The following is a 23,080-nucleotide window of genomic DNA, read 5'->3' as shown; positions in this document are numbered from 1 at the left end:
GAATACCGCCAGGGAGGTTAATCGACTTCTGCCTAAGGGCCATGTTGAGTTTATTTCCATTAGTCAGTGGTTGCAGACAATCAGTGCACCTGCCGCTGTCAGAATGCAGTGTCCTTGTGGAGGGGGGATACCTTCATCCACCTTGTCTGAATATATACTAGTTTTGCCACAGGTCAAATTTCGAAGCATATAAGGCCAAGATTGTTTTATCTTTATAGCCAGAGATAATATTTTATGAGTCTATTTCAGCCATCCCAATAGAAAGGGTTATTTAATCTAGGACCAGTTGTTTGTTAATCTTCCCATTTGCCATAAAGTAAAACATGAAAAGTGTTTACTTTGTTATCAAAATGTTTTCAAATCAGATTGTTGTTTATTTTAGATTTTATTATTTAGAATTACTATGTTATTCTTTTATTACTGCTAGATTTAAAGCACAATTAAAACATATACACATTTACACAAATAAATTACCTTTGGAAGAGGTTCTAGAAGATATCCAACAGCCAACGTCACTATTAATACCAGTATACCTGAAATGATGCCAGCAACCTGTGAAATGTTCATAGGAAAGAGTAACAAAACTATTTTGCAACACTCATTCAAAGTAGCAATTTTTCAATATTAGCTTTTCATTTGCTATAGTGTAGAAAACTAATAGGCTAAGCCCTGGTTCACACTAGCACAGTGGTCGGCAAGCCGCGGCTCGCGAGCCACATGCGGCTCTTTACCCACTCTAATGCGGCTCTTCTGTGTGCCGGGCGCCTGCTCCCCTCCCTCCTCTCGGTCGGCCGCTCCCCTGCCTCCTCTCGGTTGGCAGCCCCAAAAGTCCGCGCGGACCTTTTTTATCCGGCCCGCGGATGTGGCTGTCGGGTGTGTAGGCGGGGCAGCGTGCCGAACGTGAGGGGAGGGGAGCTAGGCTCCTCTCACAGTCCGCCCTGAAGACCCGAACGGCGCGGGAAGACAGCGAGAGGAACGCAAAAGGTAAGTGAATTGACACGGGGGACTTGGCTTACTAGAAGGGGGGGGGGGGTAATAGTACTGTGGGGGATGAAATACTATATGAGGGATGAATTACTTTATGAGGGATGAATTACTATATGGGGGGATGAAATACTATATGAGGGATGAAATACTATATGAGGGATGAATTACTATATGAGGGATGAAATACTATATGGGGGGATGAAATACTATATGAGGGATGAATTACTTTATGAGGGATGAATTACTTTATGAGGGATGAATTACTATATGGGGGATGAAATACTATATGGGGGGATGAAATACTATATGGGGGGATGAAATACTATATGAGGGATGAATTACTATATGGGGGATGAATTACTATATGAGGGATGAATTACTATATGGGGGGATGAAATACTATATGAGGGATGAAATACTATATGAGGGATGAATTACTATATGAGGGATGAAATACTATATGGGGGGATGAAATACTATATGAGGGATGAAATACTATATGAGGGATGAATTACTATATGAGGGATGAATTACTATATGAGGGATGAAATACTATATGAGGGATGAATTACTATATGAGGGATGAAATACTATATGAGGGATGAATTACTATATGAGGGATGAATTACTATATGAGGGATGAAATACTATATGAGGGATGAAATACTATATGGGGGGATGAAATACTATATGAGGGATGAAATACTATATGAGGGATGAATTACTATATGAGGGATGAAATACTATATGGGGGGATGAAATACTATATGGGGGGATGAAATACTATATGGGGGGATGAAATACTATATGGGGGATGAAATACTATATGGGGGGATGAAATACTATATGGGAGGATGAAATACTATATGGGGGATGAAATACTATATGAGGGATGAAATACTATATGAGGGATGAATTACTATATGGGGGATGAATTACTATATGGGGGATGAAATACTATATGAGGGATGAAATACTATACGGGGGATGAAATACTATACGAGGGATGAAATACTATACGGGGGATGAATTGCTATGGGGGATGAATTACTATATGGGGGATGAATTACTATGGGGGATGAATTACTATATGGGGGATGAATTACTATATGGGGGATGAATTACTATGGGGGATGAATTACTATATGGAGGATGAATTACTATATGGGGGATGAATTACTATGGGGGATGAATTACGATGGGGGATGAATTACTATATGGGGGATGAATTACTATGGGGGATGAATTACACTATGGGGGGTGAATTACTATATGGGGGATGAATTACTATGGGGGATGAATTACTATATGGGAGATGTATTTTCAGTTTTAAAAATGTGGCTCTCAAAATAAATTTCAATCATGGTTTTGGCGAGATTTGGCTCAGTTGAAAAAAAAGGTTGCCCACCACTGCACTAGCACAACATGAAAGTTGCTGTGACTTCCAAGTGATTTTGCTGTATGACTTCCCAACAACATGGTATGACTTCAAAGCAATTTTAAAACAGCTTTACTGATAAGAAGCATTCCTTTATGACTGTATCAGTGTTTTTTTTCTTTAACCCTCACCTCTCCTCCCTGGTCATCCCTGCTGCCTAAAAACTTCCTTCTGAGTGTAGCGGAAATGCATGTTCCCACTTGCGTTTTTTGTGTGTGTTTTTCAAGCATAAATGTGCATCTCACATAGGGCAGCTTATTCACTTTAATGGGCTTTAATACAGTGCCACATTTTTTCTGTGCACATTTGCAAACAAAAACACACATCTGCTACCCATGATTGGAGTGTTATTAACAATTAAGATGCATTTACATTTACATGTTTCCGAATGCACAGCAACCCACACAGAAAACATATGGTTTGCCGTGCATTTCAGAAATGAGCTGCAAATGCGTATTGAGCTTGCGTCGCCATAGTGGCAAGGCAAGTGTGATGCAAGTTTCTGAAATGTGTGGAAAAGTGCGCATTTCCTGTGTGGGTTGCCCCAAGTTCTGAAATGCACAGGTGTAATGCGGTCTAAATGATAGCACAAGCATGACCCGTGTTGCCTCACATTTTCAAACTTCTCAGCAAAGCATGCGTTTTCTTGTGGGTTGCTGTGCTTTCAGACATGCGCAGATGCAAACAAATGGTAATGCAAGTGTGATCCATGTTGCCATGCATTTTCTTATGTGCATATGGAAAGACGCAGATGTTAACGAATGGTAATGCAAGTGCAACATGCATTCCTTTGTGAACATATACAGTACCAGAGACTGATTTTCTATGAGTCCTCTCACAATGTGAAATGCAGCACAGTAAAACACACACATTGCTAAAAAAGCTACATGCGTTTTTTGATACAATTTGGTGCATTAGGATTTGGAATTATAGCACATGTAAATGAGAATGAGCTAATGTACGACAACAGTAATTTGGTCCCAAAGGAGCTGAAAATCCTTCAGTTGTGTGAATATACACTTCAGTTATGCAATTATGTGAAAAGCAAATCCCTGTTTACTTATTTAATTTGCACATGATTGGCTACTCAAAGTGAATAGGAATTTACTTTTCACATAATTGAATAAGTGAATATTTGCACAGTGAGCTTGAGAATGTTCATACATAGGAGGTGAGAATGTTCATACAATAAATTGCCTGAATATACTATTTAATTATTAAATATTGAAAAGCAAATTCCAGCATACTCATCTGTACATTATCGGTTAATTGAAGTATTATTTACATTTATTGTGTGAACATTTGTAACTGTTTTAATAACTTGATGAAGTCACATGATCAACATGATGCAACGCGTTGGCACGTGGTGACGCACTTCCGGTTTGGACGCCATATTGATCCACCAATGCAACTACACCTGATACATGAGGTTTGTATATCAATGCTGTGACCAAGATGAACTAAAATGTGAGTGCATACTGAGGAGGATTTTACTCTATTCTTTCTTAAATAAATGGTATTATACTATGGAAGTGTCTATTTATGTTTTATGATGAGATAATTGGCCACAATTTGCATATCTGCCTGGAAAGGAGGTCTACTACCAGCAAGCCTATACTTGAGGGGAGACGATTGTGGGGAGAGTGACCAGATCCCAGATGAGTTCCATATATATGGAGGATCCAGTGTAGTGATCCTATAAGTGTTTTTTGCCCTGTGCGGGTCGAGACAAGGAGGTGAGCGTGCATTGCAGATGTTTTTGGATACCTTCCTGTCACTTGATACACCTAAACATCCACCAACACGAGGAGTTTTCACCCTATAGGAATTTATGGTGTTCTTTCACCACACTGGACACTTTATTTGTATTGAAGTAAATGCATATTCAGTTTTATGCGTTTTTGTTGATATATTTTTCTGTGCACGTTATGTGATTTTTTTGTATTTTATTATCACGCATGTTATTTTAGGTGCGTTATATTACATTTGGTTTACATTGTTTGGATTATTTTGGTAGATTGGGGGAACTATTTGTATGCAATAAGTGCATTTGGGTTTGTCAGCACTTGCACTATTGATTTACTAGTCCCATTTGGACTCTTTGAAAAAGGTTTCTTCTTTGTCTTCCCATCACTTCCTGATCCAATTTAGGATAATTTTGGCACAACAGATGCATTAGTCCCACTTGGACTTTTCTTGGCACATTTATGACCCAGGAGGATCATATTACACACACTGTTGTGCGAGTGTTGTTGGCACTTTTTAGATGTGTATTTTTTCATTGTTTATGGGTTATTCACTATATCATTTGACCTCTTCTTAAAGGCAGCGCCTAAGTGGTTGTATCACTTTGCATGTTTTTTTTACTTATATTGTTTATACAAACTTATGGAATGTTGTTATAATATTACTATATGAAGCAATTTATTATTGTGTATTTGTGATTGTGCGTTTCACATTACTCGCTACTGGTACCAGCGCTACATCATTTTTGCATTATTTAATAAGTTATCCTCCATATATTCAGTGAAAATTGTCAGCCTTTTTAGTAAATCAGCCTCTGAAAGTGAGAAGAAATCTCAAATCACAAAGTGAGAGGAATTCTCCTCTTAGACACTTGTCACTAACAAGATGTCCCCATTTACTCTCACAACTTGTTTTGGTGACAGCTGTAAAATGTTGGATAGATACACACTTTAAGCATTAATTCATATTTATTAACATTTATATTTTACAACACTCCCATTAATGTAATACTTTATGATATGGTATTTGATTGTGTTATGATAGTTGTAAAATAAGTGCCAGCACTGCTTACGAATATGTATTTCATATATATATATATATATATATATATGTGTATATACAGGTGAAACTTGAAAAATTAGAATATCGTGCAAAAGTTCATTTATTTCAGTAATGCAACTTAAAAGGTGAAACTACCGTATTTATTCGAGTATAACGCGCAAAATTTTCAACCAAAAAAAGAAATCAAAGTTTGGGTGCGCGTTATAAACGAGGGTTGGTGTGGGGTGACGCAGTGGCGGCCGATCCATTGAGGGCGCAGGCGCTCACTGTACGCGAAGAAAAAAAAACGTCCCCTGTGCCGGCCCCGCCCCTTTAAGGGGCGGCGAAAACAGGGGATCGTTTTTTTTTTTATGTCCCCTTGTCGCGTACAGTGGGCGGCCCGAACTGGCGAGATGCACTGGTGGGGTGACGCAGTGGCGGCCGGTCCATTGAGGGCGCATGCGCTCACTGTAGAAAGAAAGAAGAAGAAATAACGTCCCCTGTGCCTCTTCATTTCGTATGGTCGCTTCTTCATTTCCTTTCCTCGCCCACACGTTACGGTAAGCATTGCTGTTTTGCTGTGTTCTTCATTTTATAATCATATTCAGTGTTCTTCATATTATTTATTGATATACTGGTACCCGTTAGATGGCAACTCAGGGAATCAAGAGAAAACGTTCTGCATATGACGCTTCATTCAAGCTCAAAGTTGTTGGTCATGCTGAAATTCACGGAAATCGAGCAGCTAGCCGAGAATTCACTGTACCAGAGACGAATGTTAGAGAATGGAGAAAACAGAAAGTCGTCCTGAAAGATATGAATAAAACCAAAAAAGCACAACGAGGGAAACAAGCCATGTACCCAGACATGGAGAAGGAACTTTATGAATGGATCATTGACCAAAGAAGTAGTGGGTACATTGTCACATCACTCCACATTAGACTTCAAGCCCAAAAGTTTTGCAAAGATTCAACCTTCAAAGCCTCTAATGGATGGACACAAAAGTTTATGAAAAGGCATGGACTTGTAATACGCCAGAAAACAAAGATTGTGTTATGATAGTTGTAAAATAAGTGCCAGCACTGCTTGCGAAAACAGGGGATCGTTTTTTTTTTTACGTCCCCTTGTCGCGTACAGTGGGCGGCCCGAACTGGCGAGATGCACTGGTGGGGTGACGCAGTGGCGGCCGGTCCATTGAGGGCGCATGCGCTCACTGTAGAAAGAAAGAAGAAGAAAAAACGTCCCCTGTGCCTCTTCATTTCGTATGGTCGCTTCTTCATTTCCTTTCCTCGCCCACACGTTACGGTAAGCATTGCTGTTTTGCTGTGTTCTTCATTTTATAATCATATTCAGTGTTCTTCATATTATTTATTGATATACTGGTACCCGTTAGATGGCAACTCAGGGAATCAAGAGAAAACGTTCTGCATATGACGCTTCATTCAAGCTCAAAGTTGTTGGTCATGCTGAAATTCACGGAAATCGAGCAGCTAGCCGAGAATTCACTGTACCAGAGACGAATGTTAGAGAATGGAGAAAACAGAAAGTTGTCCTGAAAGATATGAATAAAACCAAAAAAGCACAACAAGGGAGACAAGCCATGTACCCAGACATGGAGAAGGAACTTTATGAATGGATCATTGACCAAAGAAGTAGTGGGTACATTGTCACATCACTCCACATTAGACTTCAAGCCCAAAAGTTTTGCAAAGATTCAACCTTCAAAGCCTCTAATGGATGGACACAAAAGTTTATGAAAAGGCATGGACTTGTAATACGCCAGAAAACAAAGATAGCGCAGAAGCTGCCAAATGATTTAGCAGAGAAGATCACTTCATTCCATACCTTTATAATCAACCAACGCAAGCAGATTAATTTTGAACTTTCACAGATAGGCAATATGGATGAGACCCCCATGTGTTTTGACCTACCAGGCAACAGGACAATTGACAGCAAAGGGAAGCACACAGTCCAGATTAAAACCACAGGCCATGAGAAAACTCATTTTACGGTTGCGTTATCCTGTATGGCAGACGGTTTTAAACTTAAACCAATGGTGATTTTTAAAAGAAAGACTATTCCAAAAGGAGTTAAATTTCCACCAGGTGTCGTGATCCATTGTCATCCTAAAGGATGGATGGATGAGAAGGGCATCATTTTATGGTTAAATAAAGTTTGGAATACTAGACCAGGCGCACTACTGAAGAAATCCATGCTTGTATGGGACCAGTTCCACTCACACCTGACAGACACTGTGAAAGACAAACTGAAAAGTCTAAAGACATTTCAAGCTGTGATTCCAGGTGGACTAACCTCTATTCTTCAGCCACTCGATGTTGTTTTAAACAAACCCTTCAAAGACAGAGTCAGGGAAAAGTGGATTACCTGGATGAAATCCGAAGACAAAGAATTGACTGCAAAAGGAAACCTCAAGAAACCTGGCCTATCTCTCGTGACATCTTGGATTAAAACATCATGGGAAGACATGCCAAAAGAAATGATCATCAAGAGTTTTTTAAAGACAGGCATCAGCAATAAAATGGACGGCACAGAAGACGACCTGCTGTGGAATTCAGACTCAGAAGAAAGCGAAGAAGCTGGAGAAACAGATGTTCCTGCCAACTGGGACACTGATGATAAATTAACTCTAGAAGAATGGGAACAACTCTTTAGTGTATCTGATGATGATGAATCTGACTTTGAAGCATTTTAAATAAATATTGTTACCGGTAATTTTATGTCGGTATTGTGTTTACCTTGTCAATAAATGATTTTTATCATGGCCGCACGTGTTCAACAACGTTTGTCAATTACAATGCTTGGTCTGAGCTGAGGAAAAGTGAAACAAAATTTTATACCGATTTTTAATCGAAAATTAGGGGTGCGCATTATACACGTGTGCGCGTTATACTCGAATAAATACGGTAATATATGAGATAGACTCATTACATGCAAAGCAAGATAGTTCAAGCCGTGATTTGTCATAATTGTGATGATTATGGCTTACAGCTCATGAAAACCCCAAATCCACAATCTCAGAAAATTAGAATATTACATGCAATCAATAAAACAAGGATTGTACATAGAACAATATCGAACCTCTGAAAAGTATAAGCATGCATATGTACTCAGTACTTGGTTTGGGCCCCTTTTGCAGCAATTACTGCCTCAATGCAGCGTGGCATGGAAGCTATCATGTGGCACTGCTGAGTTGTTATGGAAGACCAGGATGCTTCAATAGCGGCCTTCAGCTCTCCTGCATTGTTCGGTCTCATGTCTCTCATTTTTCTCGTGGCAATGCCCCATAGATTCTCTATGGGGTTCAGGTCAGGCGAGTTTGCTGGCCAATCAAGCACAGTAATCCCAGGGTCATTGAACCAGGTTTTGGTGCTTTTGGCAGTGTGGGCAGGTGCCAAGTCCTGCTGGAAAATGAAGTCAGCATCCCCATAAAGCTCGTCTGCGGAAGGAAGCATGAAGTGCTCCAAAATCTCCTGGTAGACGGCTGCGTTGACCCTGGACTTAATGAAGCACAGTGGACCAACACCATCAGATGACATGGCTCCCCAAATCAACACAGACTGTGGAAACTTCACACTGGACTTCAAGCATCTTGCAGTGTGCGCCTCTCCATTCTTCCTCCATACTCTGGGTCCTTGGTTTTCAAATGAGATGCAAAAGTTGCTCTCATCAGAAAAGAGGACTTTGGACCACTGAGCAACAGACCAGGTCTGTATTTCTTTTGCCCAGGTAAGACAGTTCTGACGTTGTTTGTTGTTCATGAGTGGCTTGACAAGAGGAACACGACATTTGAAGCCCATGTCCAGGATCCAACACATTTGAATGGCCTTTTCCTGACAATCCTCTCCAGGCTGTGGTCATCCCTGCTGCTTGTGCACCTTTTTCTTCCACACTTTTCCCTTCCACATAACTTTCTATTAATGTGCTTTGATAGCTTTGATACAGCACTTTGGGAACATCCAACTTCTTTTGCAATTACCTTTTGAGGCTTTCCCTCCTTATGGAGGGTGTCAATGATGGTTTTCTGCACAACTCTGCACAACCCTTTTCAGGTGTTATGGCTTAATTAGCTGTTTAGAGTGGGACACTTTGAGCCTAGAATATTGCACCTTTTCACAATATTCTAATTTTCTGAGATTGTGGATTTGGGGTTTTCATGAGCTGTAAGCCATAATCATCACAATTATGACAAATCACTGCGTGAACTATCTTGCTTTGCATGTAATGAGTCGATCGCATATATTAGTTTCACCTTTTAAGTTGCATTACTGAAATAAATGAACTTTTGCACGATATTCTAATTTTTGGAGTTTCACCTGTATACACTTGATGACCAGAGATGCAACGGTATTCGGGCATCATCCTGGTATTGCTTTCTTGAGCCAACAGTCTGCTTTCTTGTAAAAGCAATCCTATGGCTTTTACAGCAGGCAGGGATGTGTCTTGCCACCCCCCCCCCATCTCCTGTGGCTTTCTCAGGCTCTCCCGTCGCACCAGAAGGCCAGAGCATCCAGTTTGCAGTTCCACGAGCTGACCAAAGGGATGATAAGAAAAGGAATTTCATCACTCCTGGTTTTGCCAGATGTAAACAGCACCATTTTTAAATTGGGAAAGCATCTTATTGCACCAATCTTGGTGAAGAACAGAAGAGAAGATCCGGAGTCTAAATGACCTCAGATCTCACAGTGAAGAGCACCTGTCACTGCCTATTGCTATCAGATAGGATATTTATATTCCTTGTGATAAAAATAAAAGTGATTAAAAAATTAAAGCAATAGTGTAAAAATCAAATAAATAATTAATTTTACAAATTTAAAGCGCCCCTGTTTTCTGTGCTCACACGCAAAGGTGAAAGCACACGTCAGTCCCACACACGTGCAATAAGTAATCATCTAACACGTGAGGTATCACCACAAATGTCAGACTGAGGGCAGTAATTCTAGCACTAGACATCTGTGTAAATCTTAAGTTGTAAACTGTAAAGGCATTTAAAACATCACCTATGGGTAATAACATTTACGTTGTTTGTCTCTGTTGTATGGGCGTCCGCAATTTTAAAGCATGATATGTTTGGTATCTATTTAACATCATCTTTTATATTTTACCACACAACTGGGTGTTATGTTGTGTTTTTGGGTATTAAAATTCACAAAAATTGAATAAAAAAAAGGGTTTGAAAAACCACTGCGCAAATACTGTGTGACATAAAAAAATTGCAACATCCACCATTTTATTTTCTAGTGCCTCTGCTTTAAAAAATATATAATTTTTGAGGTGTCTAAGTAATTTTCTAGTAAAAATACTGATTTTTATATGTAAACAAAAAGTGCCAGAAAAGGCTTGGTCTTTAAGTGGATATATTGATATATATACACACAACACAACTATCGCTCACTGGTAGATGAGAAGAAGATATTAATCACATGTTCTCTCAGTACCCCTCCCTCTTAGATTGTAAGCTCCAAGGAGCAGGGCCCTCCTAACCCTTTTGTATTGAACTGTATTGTTTCTGTATTGTCTCCCATTATACTGTAAAGCGATGAGCAAACTGTTGGCGCAATATAAATCCTGTATAATAATAATAATACCTGGGTTTTGCCTCCTGTGCTTTCTTGTACAGATGACCTTGATAAAGATGTACTTGCAGCAAATCCTTTAAATGACCCACATAAAATATTACTCAGCCCAAATGCAATTAACTCCTGTAAAAGACATGGTGATAATTGTATTTTGTTATAATTGTTTATTTGTCATATTTCATTATTGCTCATGCAGTTCCAAGCACTCACTTTAAAGATGCACATTTCATATGCAACCTATTCAATAGCATTTGTATCCACAATTTCCCTGAGAACTCCACATTTTGCACCTAAAGCAACCCTGTACCCAGGTCATGTACACCAAAGAATTTATATATTACAAACAAGCAATAAAATGACAATAAAATGAGCCCTCCTCCATCTTTATATCCATAGGCATTGTGAGAAAATTCATTCAACCAACCAGGGGCGGACTGACAACTTATGGGGCCCCCGGGCAATAGGGGATAATGGGGCCCCTGTGTCCTTGCCCACACTGAAAAAAGCCTATAAAAAAGGTATCAGGGGCATTTCATGGGGCCCCCTACTAACCCCGGGCCCTCGGGCAGTGCCCGAGTGCTCGAATGGTCAGTCCTCCCCTGCAACCAACAGGTGTTCCTAAGCTTCTAGAAATCAACTGGCACCCAACTCCAAACTTTGTTGTGATCTTTGAGTCTTTTTGAGAGTACTTGACATTAAAAGCATCTGGAAATGTCAGAGATGGCTTGTGTTTAGGCTTTTTACTGTGTTTTATGAATGTATAAATTGTTCCATAGTCAGGGAACAGGTGCAGTTCAAAGCAATACTATGGCCAAGTTATGAACATATTTACATATTCCTACCTTCCAGCTTTGGAACTTGAGAAAGAAGGACACTTCACCATGGAGAAGACAAGAGGTGCACATAACACACCACAGGAAAAATGGGTGTGACTAATGTCAATTTAAGTAGTGGGCGTGGCTTAAATTGGACAAGTTAACTAGAACCTGAGCATGCAACTTGTATACACTGTACACAATCTGCAATCCTTGTACCCACAAAATACTCCCTAAATACTTTGCTATGAGTGATAGTTTCAATAACATAACTCTAAAGAATCAATACAAAAATGAAATAAACAAAACATAATATATACAAAGGGCTAACACTTTGTCTAAGCCTACCTTAAAGAAAAACGTCATTAAAATAGTTGCAAATTACAAGCCAATCAGCAACGATTGAGACAATATACACCTTGGTCAGGAGTCAGATCTATATAACATTCTACACAGACTATAGAGTGGAGTGGTTGGGACAATGCAATATACAGAATTGTGCATGGAGTGCAGCAGGCATGTGTGTATCATAGGGCCTCTAAAATTACTGCACAGTGGACGGAAATCATTTCCCAGTATCAGTTGTGGGGAGGGAGAAAACCGCCCAGGGGTCAGCAGTCCCCAAAAATTCTTTGGAATCAGAAAGAGGATAAAATGGTCATTGCTTATAGTCAGGGAAAGAAAAAAATGCACAGTATATTAAAAATATATGTATAAAAATACCCAACGTTAGTTTGTGGAAGGAGAAAAACATCCAGAATCAGTAGTCAGTGGTAGGAAAAACAAAGTCAGTTGTCAGTGGGGAATCAATGCCTGGCAATGATAGTTAGTGGGAGTAAACAAATTTCCTGGCAAAAGTGTCTGTGGGAAAAAGATTGCCCCATCAGTGGTCATTGGGGGAAGAGGGGAGTAAAAAGGCAATGGGGTCAGAGGGGCATTGGTGTGGGTCATTGGTGCTCAGTGGGGTGGGGTGGGGGTGGGGGGTGAGGATAGTAACACTAATGCTTACTGTGGGGTGAGGGAGAACACTGATGCTCAGTATGAGAGACATTGCCATTGATGCTTAGCTTAGTGGCAGGGTGGGGAGAACAATCACGCTCAGTGGAAGGAACAGTATTGCTTAGTAGGGAAAACAATAGGATTCAATGAGGGATGGGATGAAAATTCTAGATTCAGATTGCAGTCATTAAAAAATTCTGCTTTCCAACACATTATTGCATTTTCTTTAGATAAAATGTACCTGAAGCCAGCAAATGAGACACCAAAGCACATTAAATATGCAACAATATTCCTGTAATACTCAAACATTTGTCTGTCCTCTCCCTGTAGAGTCCCACAGTGTATACAGCGGACTTTTAATATTTTCCTTCAGGTGCTCACTCCTCAGTTTCTGCACTCCAAGCTGTCTGCTATGCAGCAAAGTTTACAGTGACCAAAGTACTTTTTCTTTTCTTATCTTCTAGAACATAACAGAGCACTTAGCAGTGGGCAGGATTTAGATGACACAGCAGTGTCACCCATGATTAAGGAGACAGGCAGTAGAATAAAGGTAGGGTGATGGAGGGCAAACTGGAGGTCCATGGGACTGCAGGATTTAGGTGAAGTGTGGGACATTGCAATCTGGGACTGTTGGCAGGTATGCATATTCTTAACAAGCAATAAGGAAGCTTTAAAAAAAGCTCACTGACCACTGCAGCTGCTGTTGAAATTTTGTATCCCCAGATTTTGCAGCAGAAGTTTCTCTGTTTCACTTTCCCTCGTGGGTAATACTGGGGATTAGTCTTTTGCACCCTGACCACCGTTTTGTGGGCTCAACTTCCAGAGTAACTTCCAAAGTTCAGTTATATGTTGAGCATCAACATTTCTTACCTGATTTCCATTAATGTTATAATTATGCTTGATTGAATAAACCTTAGCAACAGAAAAGGCCACAGCAAATCCAACAATAGCAATAGAGAAAGAATTGGCAATGCAAGCTTGAAAAACAGCTAGACTCGGTGCTGCAGGCGGCTGATATCTGTGGAGAGAAGTGACCATCGTTAGCTTGCCATTGTATTTCTAAGTGGGAGTCTTATGATATATATATATATATATATATATATATATATATATATATATATATATACACATATTCAGAAAGTGAGCAACCATATTAAGACTAAGTAGTAAATCCATTTAAATATCTATTGTACTAAGTTCTAGCAAAAAAGTTGATGATTTGTAATAAGTAAGCAAAAAATTTTTTCTTGCAGCCTTCGGTTATATTTCAGATTAGTTTCTTCTAATGTAAATGAGGAAATTACAACTTGAACAATATAGGAAACTTTGGGCAACACATGCAACCTTTTGTCAGTCTGCCATGTGCACTGCTTCAGTTTGCAGTTGAGCTACCTATCAGATCCATCCTAAAGGTAGTTCAAGGCCAGCTTAAAGCAGAGCTCCAGTCTCTTTGGCAAATGTTTTTTAAAAAGCACCCCCGTTATTCCCTTTACTTGTACAATCAAAATAGGATACTGTTACAAGTGTAATCATTATTTTTACTTCTAAATCTGTCATTACTCACAGGATCCTGGCAGGCAGGCAGTGGCCATTTATGATGTGGGCATCTGGAGCCCTCTCCTATTTGTTTCGAGAATTCCAGAATTTGGTGCAGCTGGCTACCCAGCATGCACCTCCAGATCTTGTGCCTGCGCAGTAATGACACTGCGCGGTGCACTGTGTTGATTACAGGTTGCCATTGCAATGGAAGCATTGGCAGAAGTTCCTGCCCCATTATTATGGCAACCTGTCAATCAATTATTTCAGTGGTGTCCCAAACACAGCATCTGTACTTCCTCCCTGCACATCCCATTTCTCTAACTTGCGCCTAACTCCTCCCAATCGTGTCTTTTCTGGTCTCGAAATACCATGCGATTTATTAGGTTTCCCAAGGACTGCTGGGATAGATGATGCTGATATCCCAAGAGACCTCAGGAATCTACTAATGATGAAATCATCTAGGCGGCCGGGCCTGTAAGTACCACCTGTAAACAGGAATAAAAGGTATTTAAAAAAAAAGACTATCCATTTCTAACTGTACTATGGGTGGGCTTTCTGATATCAGCAAAATGTAAAAATTAGTATAACTCCGCTTTAAGGAATTTGCAGGTTGACAAAGCTGCTGATACTTGCAAAGCGGCGCCTTAGTGTCATCATCCTTCAACAGGAAGTGCTGTTACGGGCAGGATCTCCAGTTAAGAAACTTTCCAACAGGTAAATATTAAACAATTTTCTTATAAAAACTGTGCAGTGAGACACGATGCCAGGCATCCTGAAAAATACATTTAGAGTTTACATTCACTTAAATGTTTACTCTAAAAGATTAGCCTAGTATAGTTATACAAGACTACAGTTTTAAATAGAATATTCTCTTAAAAGTGAAGACGATGTAAAAAAAAAAAAAAAAAAATGCTTCCTTTATATCACTCCCTATTCCCATAAAACTGGCGTCTTCTAAAATGCAATTTCTGGCACACCTTCCATGGTGGAGAGCCCAATTCTGCCCCCTGCTGTCTCTTAGTCATCATTGTTGCCCAGTAAGGCTGACACAGTGATTGGTCAACACTGAAGCTTACAAGATTGGAGGGTCTGGAGTCAGGCTTACAACAAAAAGATGGAAGTGCTATAAAGAAAAAGCCTTTAGCAGGTCAGTGTCTGCTATGTAGTAGTTCAGTTAGTTTTTTCTTTATTCAGTTAAAAGAGAAGTATGGCCAATGCTTTTTTTGGTCATACTTCTCTTGTGGGTGTCAGGAGTTCACTTTCTTTTATTCTCCTATTACCCAGAGTCAGCTGAGAACAGGCTAGTGCCCGCTATCAGCTGACAAGGCAAAGCCACTCCAGGCTGTGGAAGGATCCTGACAATATTGCCAGGATTCACACAGCTGCCTGACTGACAGCTGGCTCCGCCACTCAGCATATATCTGAAAGAAGCAGCCAGCTGCACAAACCCTCTCCTCAGCCTCGCACTCCTGTGAACGCTGGAGGGGCAGAACGGAGAGCAGTGACTGACAGTCGCTGCTGTCTGCTTGAAGCAGACCAAGAGCTGAGTGATCAGAGGTCATTTGATTGCTTAGTTCTCTGTCTTAGAGCTACTTGGAACAGCTGCAGCATCACACAGCATAAAGGTGTGTATAGCTGTTTATTTATTTTTTTATAACCCTATACTTCTCCTTTACATTTTTATTATTTAAATACAAAAAAGGCTCTTTACGTTTATAGTATAATTAATGATGTATACCCAACATAGAATCATATAAAGCCCACACAGCAACCATACAGGAAACGTGACATGATATATTATTGTTAAGATAAGGTTTACCGCAAATCAACATCTTTCCAAGGTTTTCAGGGAAACAATCTGAGAAGGTCAGACCAGACATCCTTTCCCAGCCACAAACTTCTTCTTTTCTTCAGTTTCACATTTTTCCCATGCCGTATGGGCTATGTAGGGGAACATTCATGGATGTGCCAGTTACATACAAATGCTGAAGGAGTGTGCTGAGGGCAACCAGGTTTATGTGTTTGACAGACTTCTGGGGAATTACAATTGGGACACTTTTTTGATGAAAGATATCTCTGTGATCTTAAGCTTGCTTAAGGAAAAAAAAATAATATTTTATTTTATAAATATTAAAAAAAAATTATAAGACTCTTACCCTTTTTGTATAGTTCCTACAATAGTCACATTGTACTTGACCTTAAAATTAAATCCATAAGACACACCAGCAGCAATAATTGTCTGCAAGCATAAGAAATATTAGAATAAAATTAATTGAAAACTAACAATGTTTGGAAAAAGTGAATAATGAAATATATTTAGAGAACCAAATGTAAAGTAAACTGAAATTTTATTTCCATTCATATAATTTTGCTGTAGTCTGTATGACTGTCCAGCCATAATGTGGAAACATCAGGTATTCTAGAATTCTCCATGAGATTTTATTACTTAAAATGTGTATCAAAGAAAACAAAAAAAAGTTAAAAAAAAAATATTTATTGCCTCTCTAGAATACGTGCACATTTCTACATGTTTCATCTCTTGAAGCACAATGCAACTACAGAAAAAAAACAATTACGTGTAGTGTACTCATAAGACATGTAGTGTACTCACAAGATTTCTGGTAAAATGAACAGCTATTTTTTGCACTAATCATACAGATATCCAACACAACAGTACAGTACTGTAACGTGAATGTGTAAAATGTTACTTATACATTCATGTCACAACACTGCACTGTTCTACTGAATCTTTAAGGTACTGTGTGTTAAGCTACTGTGCTAGCTGCAGTGTACTGTTGTAGGATTTGGGGCCCTAGTGTGTGTTTTGTTTCCTTTTGATAATTATACAGATATAATATGACAATTTCAATGGTAAATTTAGCAGACCAGAAGCAGCAAATATATGTTTATCATTATTAGAATATACAGTACATTCTATATTTCACTCTACAGATTAAATGCTGTTTAGTACATGATTTAGAGTAGACAATGGCGATAATAATGGGGCAGCACAGTGGCTAAATGGTTAGAACTTCCCCCTGGCAGCACTAGGGTTGCTGGTTCAAATCCAAACCATGGCACCACCTGCCTGGAGCTTGCATGTTCTCCCCATGGGTTTCCTCCAGGTACTCCGGTTTCCTCCCACACTCCAAAGACATGCTGGTAGGTTAATTGGCTCCTGTCTAAATTGGCCCTAATATGTGTATGTATGAATGTGGGTTAGGGACTTTAGATTGCATACTCCCTGAGGGTTAGGGACTGATGTAAATGTACTATATATATATATATATATATACACACATGGAAAGCACTGCATAAATTGACAGTGCTATATAAGTACCTGTAATAAAAAAATAAAAAAAGATGATTGCTGCCATAAAAAAGTCATCCATACATGAAGACTGCTGCACAGTGTCTCTGAATGTGTAATAATTATGTAATTCTTTTTTCAGTAGAAGTTTAAAATGGTTCTAAAGACATAATGCATTCTCTGCATTAAAGTAAAAAAAACTCCCATGATCAGCTCCATCTAGTCCCCCCCCTTTTAAATACTTACCTGGCTTCTCTTTCAATTGAGTGCTGTGCCTGTCTGCAGCAGCATGGCTGCTGCTCTCTTCCTGTATTCACAGGACACAGAGGCAGCAGTGGGAGCCATTGGCTCCTGCTGCTGTCAATAAAATACTATGATGAGGAAGCAGGGGTGGGGCTGAGCCACTCGGTGTGTGTCTATGGACACACAGCCCAGATCAGGAGCGTGCCCGCACAAGTGCCTCCACAGCAAGCTGCTATAGGGGCACTCAAAGAAAAGGAGAAGCGGATATAGCCCCCGCAGGGGACACCAGAAGAAGTAACCATTGCACGGGTGGGGGGGGTAAGTATAAAATGTTTATTACTTTATTTAAAAAAAATATGCCTTTACAACTACTTTAGTTTCAATAATTCTTTAATAGAAGTAAAGCCAGTAAATATGCAGAGCAAGGAGGTGAGTAACTGGGATTACAACAACTAGAACATAATCATCAACAAGTTAGTCCCCTTCCATGTGGGGCAGACTACGCTGCGTCTTCTTGCTCAGCAGAGAATCTGTTCACTGATCCCCGCTCAGCAAACGGTTGGCTGGTCCGTGTCTGCTCCGCTTATGGAGAACAGATACAGGCGCAGTCCGATCTCCTCTATGAGCGATCGGATGTGAACGAGCCATCTGTCCTTTTACACCCGACTGCCATATGATCCTCTAGACCAGGGGTGTCATACTGCAGCCCTCCAGCTGTTGCAAAACTACAAATCCCACAAGGCATTGCAGGGCTGACAGTGGAAAGCATGACTCCTAAAGGCAGAGGCATGATGGGACTTGTAGTTTCTCAACAGTTGGAGGGCAGCAGTTTGACACCTGTGCTCTAGACAGATGGGGAATGGATCCTCATCTGTCTGTTTTAGTGGACCGTATTGGATATAGGTGGGTGTAAATGGACAGATATCTGTTTACATTCACCATAAAGGATAATGGAGGGTCCAATTGGTTCCACCTAAAAAACTGACAGTTGGACCTGATCGATCCTCCCGTGTGAAAGGGGCCTTATGCAAGGCAATGGTAAAGAGTAAGTAAAATGAACTTATCTCAACTAGTAAACAGTATTGACCTCAACTCTGAGGGTGTGATGGATTTGATAAAATGCCTATTTCGTTTCCTATTAAATATATATATATACGCTATTTCTATAAGTTTTCTAAATATTTACTTTTATACTTTAATACATATGTTGTGTGAATATTTTCTGCCTGCTGGGCTTTGTGGTACTATAAGAAATCCTTGCTTAAGAAATGTCTGCTCACACACACAGACCCCCTCCCACCGTGTGATTTGGGAAACAAAGGAATGTTTTTCTTCTCTATAAGATAAGGCCTGGAAGAAGATCACACCTATACCATGACGGAGATTGTTTTTGTGTGGAAATGACCAATCAAAGACTAATATAATGCTTATGCTGTTGTCACATGACTCTCGCATCATTCTGCATATATAAGTTCACTTTTTCATTATAATAAACTAGAAGTATTCATAGACTGAACTTGTGTGTCAGCGTGAGTCCCTTCCAATGTGCGCACATTCCAAAGCTAGCGTCATAAATTAGGACAGGAACAGATAAGCACTGGACGATTAAGTCCACGACTAAAACAAGGGAAAGGGGGAAGGAGAAAGAGAGGAGGGGGAAGGAAGGTGGGGAAATAGGGTTAGGGTGTAAGAGGAGGTGGGAGGAGAGAAAAAGGAATAAACAAATAAACAAACAAACAAACATAAGCCAGTCCTTATGCAGATAATACACTACAAATTATTGAGCTGCAGTCAACAACAAGATGTTACAAGTGCTTTAAACTTCTAGGGAATTACCAGAAGAAACCTTTCTTGATTGTGTAATATAAATAATTAAGTTTACCAGCAGAAGACAGTAAATTTGCACATGAAGAGGCATATATGATCATTTCTTATAAATATTTAACCCCTTCATGCCTAAGGGTAAAACAAATCTTAACGCCTAAGCTCAATCCTGCAACCTTGACATGTGTTATTAAAACTGTACATATCATCACAACTACTTTGTACATCCAGATGGATTATACCTTGTTTTTTCAGGACAAATTAGGCTTTCATTTGGTGGTAAATGGTAATGGATATCTCCTGATTTTTTTTTTACTATCAAAGGAAAATAAAATGTAGCTGTGTGTTTCTTATTACTACCATAATCTACCACCAAAGAACAATCCAAAATAAATGTTCCAGCTGGACGATCGTAGCGATACCATATGTGTGTTATTTGTTGTCTGTACCCACAATACAGCCCATAAACAGTAGTGCGCATTTTGGTTCTGTTTTACCTAAAACACACTAACACTAACTGATACCAATTAAAAAAAAAAAATCCTGACCTTTGACCCTGACCCTAGCACTGAACTAGATCAAACCTTGATCTAGGTATTTTTTTTTTAACAAACAGTTTTTTTGTTTTTATTTCCTCTATGCAAGGAGAGAGAGAAATACAATGTATCTCTTTCCTCCATTCATAGACAAAAAAACAAAGGGGGCGGGCTGTACAATGACTGATCACTGTGATAGCCAATCAGGGGCTATCACAGTGATCATGTGACCCAGAATAGGGAGTCCTGGGTACTGATCATTAGAACGGGACCCAGGGCTGTCAGTGACACTCCGGTTTTTGTGCTGGGAGTGGGCTGTTTGGTGCGCTCCCAGCACAAAGACAGGTATGCAAATATGCGGCTTCATGGAAAAAGCCCTGTTCTGTGAGACCGCATATTTGTGTTACATTGGCGTGAAGGGGTTAAAGTGTATCTAAGTCCAAGAAATAAATGTTATTTACTGCAGTTTGCCAGTCCTTAGATGTGGTGGTTACATTAGTCTTCTTTTCCCAGACTCATTTCCTTTCATTATTTTCCTGGGGATCCTGCCAGTAACACATTTCTTGTCCTAGGATGATAACACTCAGTTACTGTACTGTGTCTATCTAGTGACTGCATTGTCATCCTAGACTGCTCCCTCTTGATTTGGACCCCTCTCCATACTATATGGTGAGGTTTTTAGTCGGTCACCAGAACTGAACTGGGCAGGGCTGATAAGACAGCTTGAGATAACATTGTAGAGTGTACAGGATTTCTGACACCCTGTATTTCTAGCAGGATCAACAGACATTTGTTTGTCTTTTTTGTACTATTGACTAGATATAACAAAATATCTTGAATGGTGTATTTAACAGACTGCAAGGTAACAAATAAGAGAAGTTTATTTAGAGTTTTCCTAACTTTAAATTCCTCATACCTGCAGTGCTCATTCTTAATGAGACATTTATTTCATATTTGATACTGATAAATTGGACTTACCATAATGATCTCTATAGGAATTGGCACAGGTAATTTCGACTTGTAACGGGCATTAAGTTCTTTCACAACATAAACACAAACCATTATTATGATTGCTATGACAAGATCAGCAATATTGGTCTTTGTGATTTGGGAAAAGATACTCTCCAATGCCTATAAATTCCAATAGAAAAAATAGTTATTAAAGTTAAAAAAAACACAAGGACTAGATGTAGGAAAGTCATATAATATTTACAAGTACAAAATTTTGAAATTGTATAGTACATATGCAGTTCTGAATTACTACTGAAAGAATAATCTGAACCTACCAACTGATTTACACTACTAATTGATTTTTATGTCAACGTACTCCTCTGTTTGAGTTAAATATAATGAATAAAGGATGCACCGATACCATTTTTTTTACAGAAAGTATGAGTACTTTTTTTTGTACCCGCAGTTACCAATTACCAATACCTGCTGGCAACAGTTTTGTTTACACTTCAGCTGTCAGTGGGTTCCTGAATGAGTGATCTGTTGTTAAGGGTGCCTTGCCCCTTAACCACTTCAGCTCTCACACCTGTTCACCCCTTATGGACTAGAACAATTTTTACATTTCTGCTATGGACTTGTTTATTCAGTGATAACTTTGTCATTACTTAAGATTACAACATAATATATATATTGTTTATTAAGGACAAACAAGTTTTTTTGTTCTTGAATATTGTCTTGCAACAATGATATTTATTCCACAATCCTCAGACAATTAAATTTAGCAAAACTAAAAAAAAAACACACTTTTTTTTTAAGCAGTGTTAGTTTTAAAATAAATAGTGTTACTGCACATAAAAAGTGCACATTTCATTCTCTAGTTTTTTCTGTTTAAAAGGACACTAAAATTATGATTCTGGTACAAAGCATTGAAAGGTTATTTACAAATGTATTTACTTTTTTAAATGTTGCGCTTTTTTCAGTGTGAAGTGTGAATATATGTTAAAGGCGTAAAAATACTAACAAATGAAGCAAACAAAACAAAACAGAAAATGAATTATTAATAGTTTATAAAATAGAAATTAACAAAAAAAATCAGAAGAAAAATGTTTAAATGGAGAAGAAGAATAAGGAGGTAATTAGGGTTGATTAGAGTAAATTGGTTAGTAAAAGGGGGTTAATAAGGGGTTAATAGAGGAACATTTAATTAAAAACAAACTTTTTTTTACATGAAATCCCTTTGATCTTTAGATGAACAGAAAGATACAAAATGAAACAATGTTTATTTTTATCTTTCTGTTTTAGTGGCTGTTGATGAACATTGTCAGGCTGTTTTTTTTTTGGACAGTTCCTATTGTCTGGACTTGTTTACACTTCAGTTGTCAGCAGGGGAACCCCGATGACAGCTGAATAAGTTATTGGTTGTTAAGGATGTGGTGGCCCCACTACTTAACAACTGGTATTTGCCAGCTTTTTTTAAAATGTATATTTCAGCTGTCAGCGGGGGAATCTTGCTGAGAGCTGAAAGAACTGAGCCTGAAGGTATCGATTTCAGGTATTGGAGTATTTGCATGAATACCGATACTCGTGAAAATGCTTAGTATTGGCACTGATATTGGTATCTGTGCAACCTCTTATAACGAACATCATATTTTACTAATTCTCCTTCCAGAAGGTAACATTCCAGGAGGTGCTCTGAATTCTATAAGCATTAGTGCAATACAATTATAATAAAGCTGGCACATTAGGAATAAGGATAAGTTTTCATTTTCCCAAATGTCCAAGAATAATAATCAAAGTATTTTGGCAAAACAGTTACATTTTGGTGAAATATATTAGAGCTAATGAACAGAAGAGGCTGTTGGCTGTTAACAGGTGGTTCAGGGGTGATATGTCACCTCTGCTCCTCCTGTGTTAACCTTAGAAAATCTGCAGCACTGTGCCACCTACGCATGCATTACAAGCACTTGAATGAGTCACACTTGGCACTGGTTTTGCCTGGCAAACGCAATAAGTGGTATTAATTTCATTAACCATATTAACTTGCCACTTAGCAT

The 23,080-nt window shown here is 39.1% G+C and overlaps 1 protein-coding gene across 1 annotated transcript in view; it reads right to left on the bottom strand.

Moving 5' to 3' along the window:
- The window catches only part of LOC149472905 (chloride anion exchanger-like), a 102,934-nt gene that overhangs the window by 45,231 nt on the left and 34,623 nt on the right, over window positions 1-23,080 (bottom strand). Inside the window, exons 7-11 of the mRNA XM_089685132.1 lie at window positions 21,054-21,206; window positions 16,319-16,401; window positions 13,494-13,641; window positions 10,819-10,932; window positions 475-552 (exon numbers count right to left, since the gene is read on the bottom strand). Of these exons, the coding sequence (XP_089541258.1) occupies window positions 475-552; window positions 10,819-10,932; window positions 13,494-13,641; window positions 16,319-16,401; window positions 21,054-21,206 (576 nt within the window). The remainder of the gene's footprint in view (window positions 1-474; window positions 553-10,818; window positions 10,933-13,493; window positions 13,642-16,318; window positions 16,402-21,053; window positions 21,207-23,080) is intronic.

The sequence above is a fragment of the Staurois parvus genome, unplaced genomic scaffold (genome assembly GCF_062004578.1).
Source record: "Staurois parvus isolate SC_StPar_1 unplaced genomic scaffold, SC_StPar_1.0 ptg000019l, whole genome shotgun sequence".
Lineage (NCBI taxonomy): Eukaryota > Metazoa > Chordata > Amphibia > Anura > Ranidae > Staurois > Staurois parvus.
This window is presented reverse-complemented; position numbering and strand designations above follow the sequence as displayed.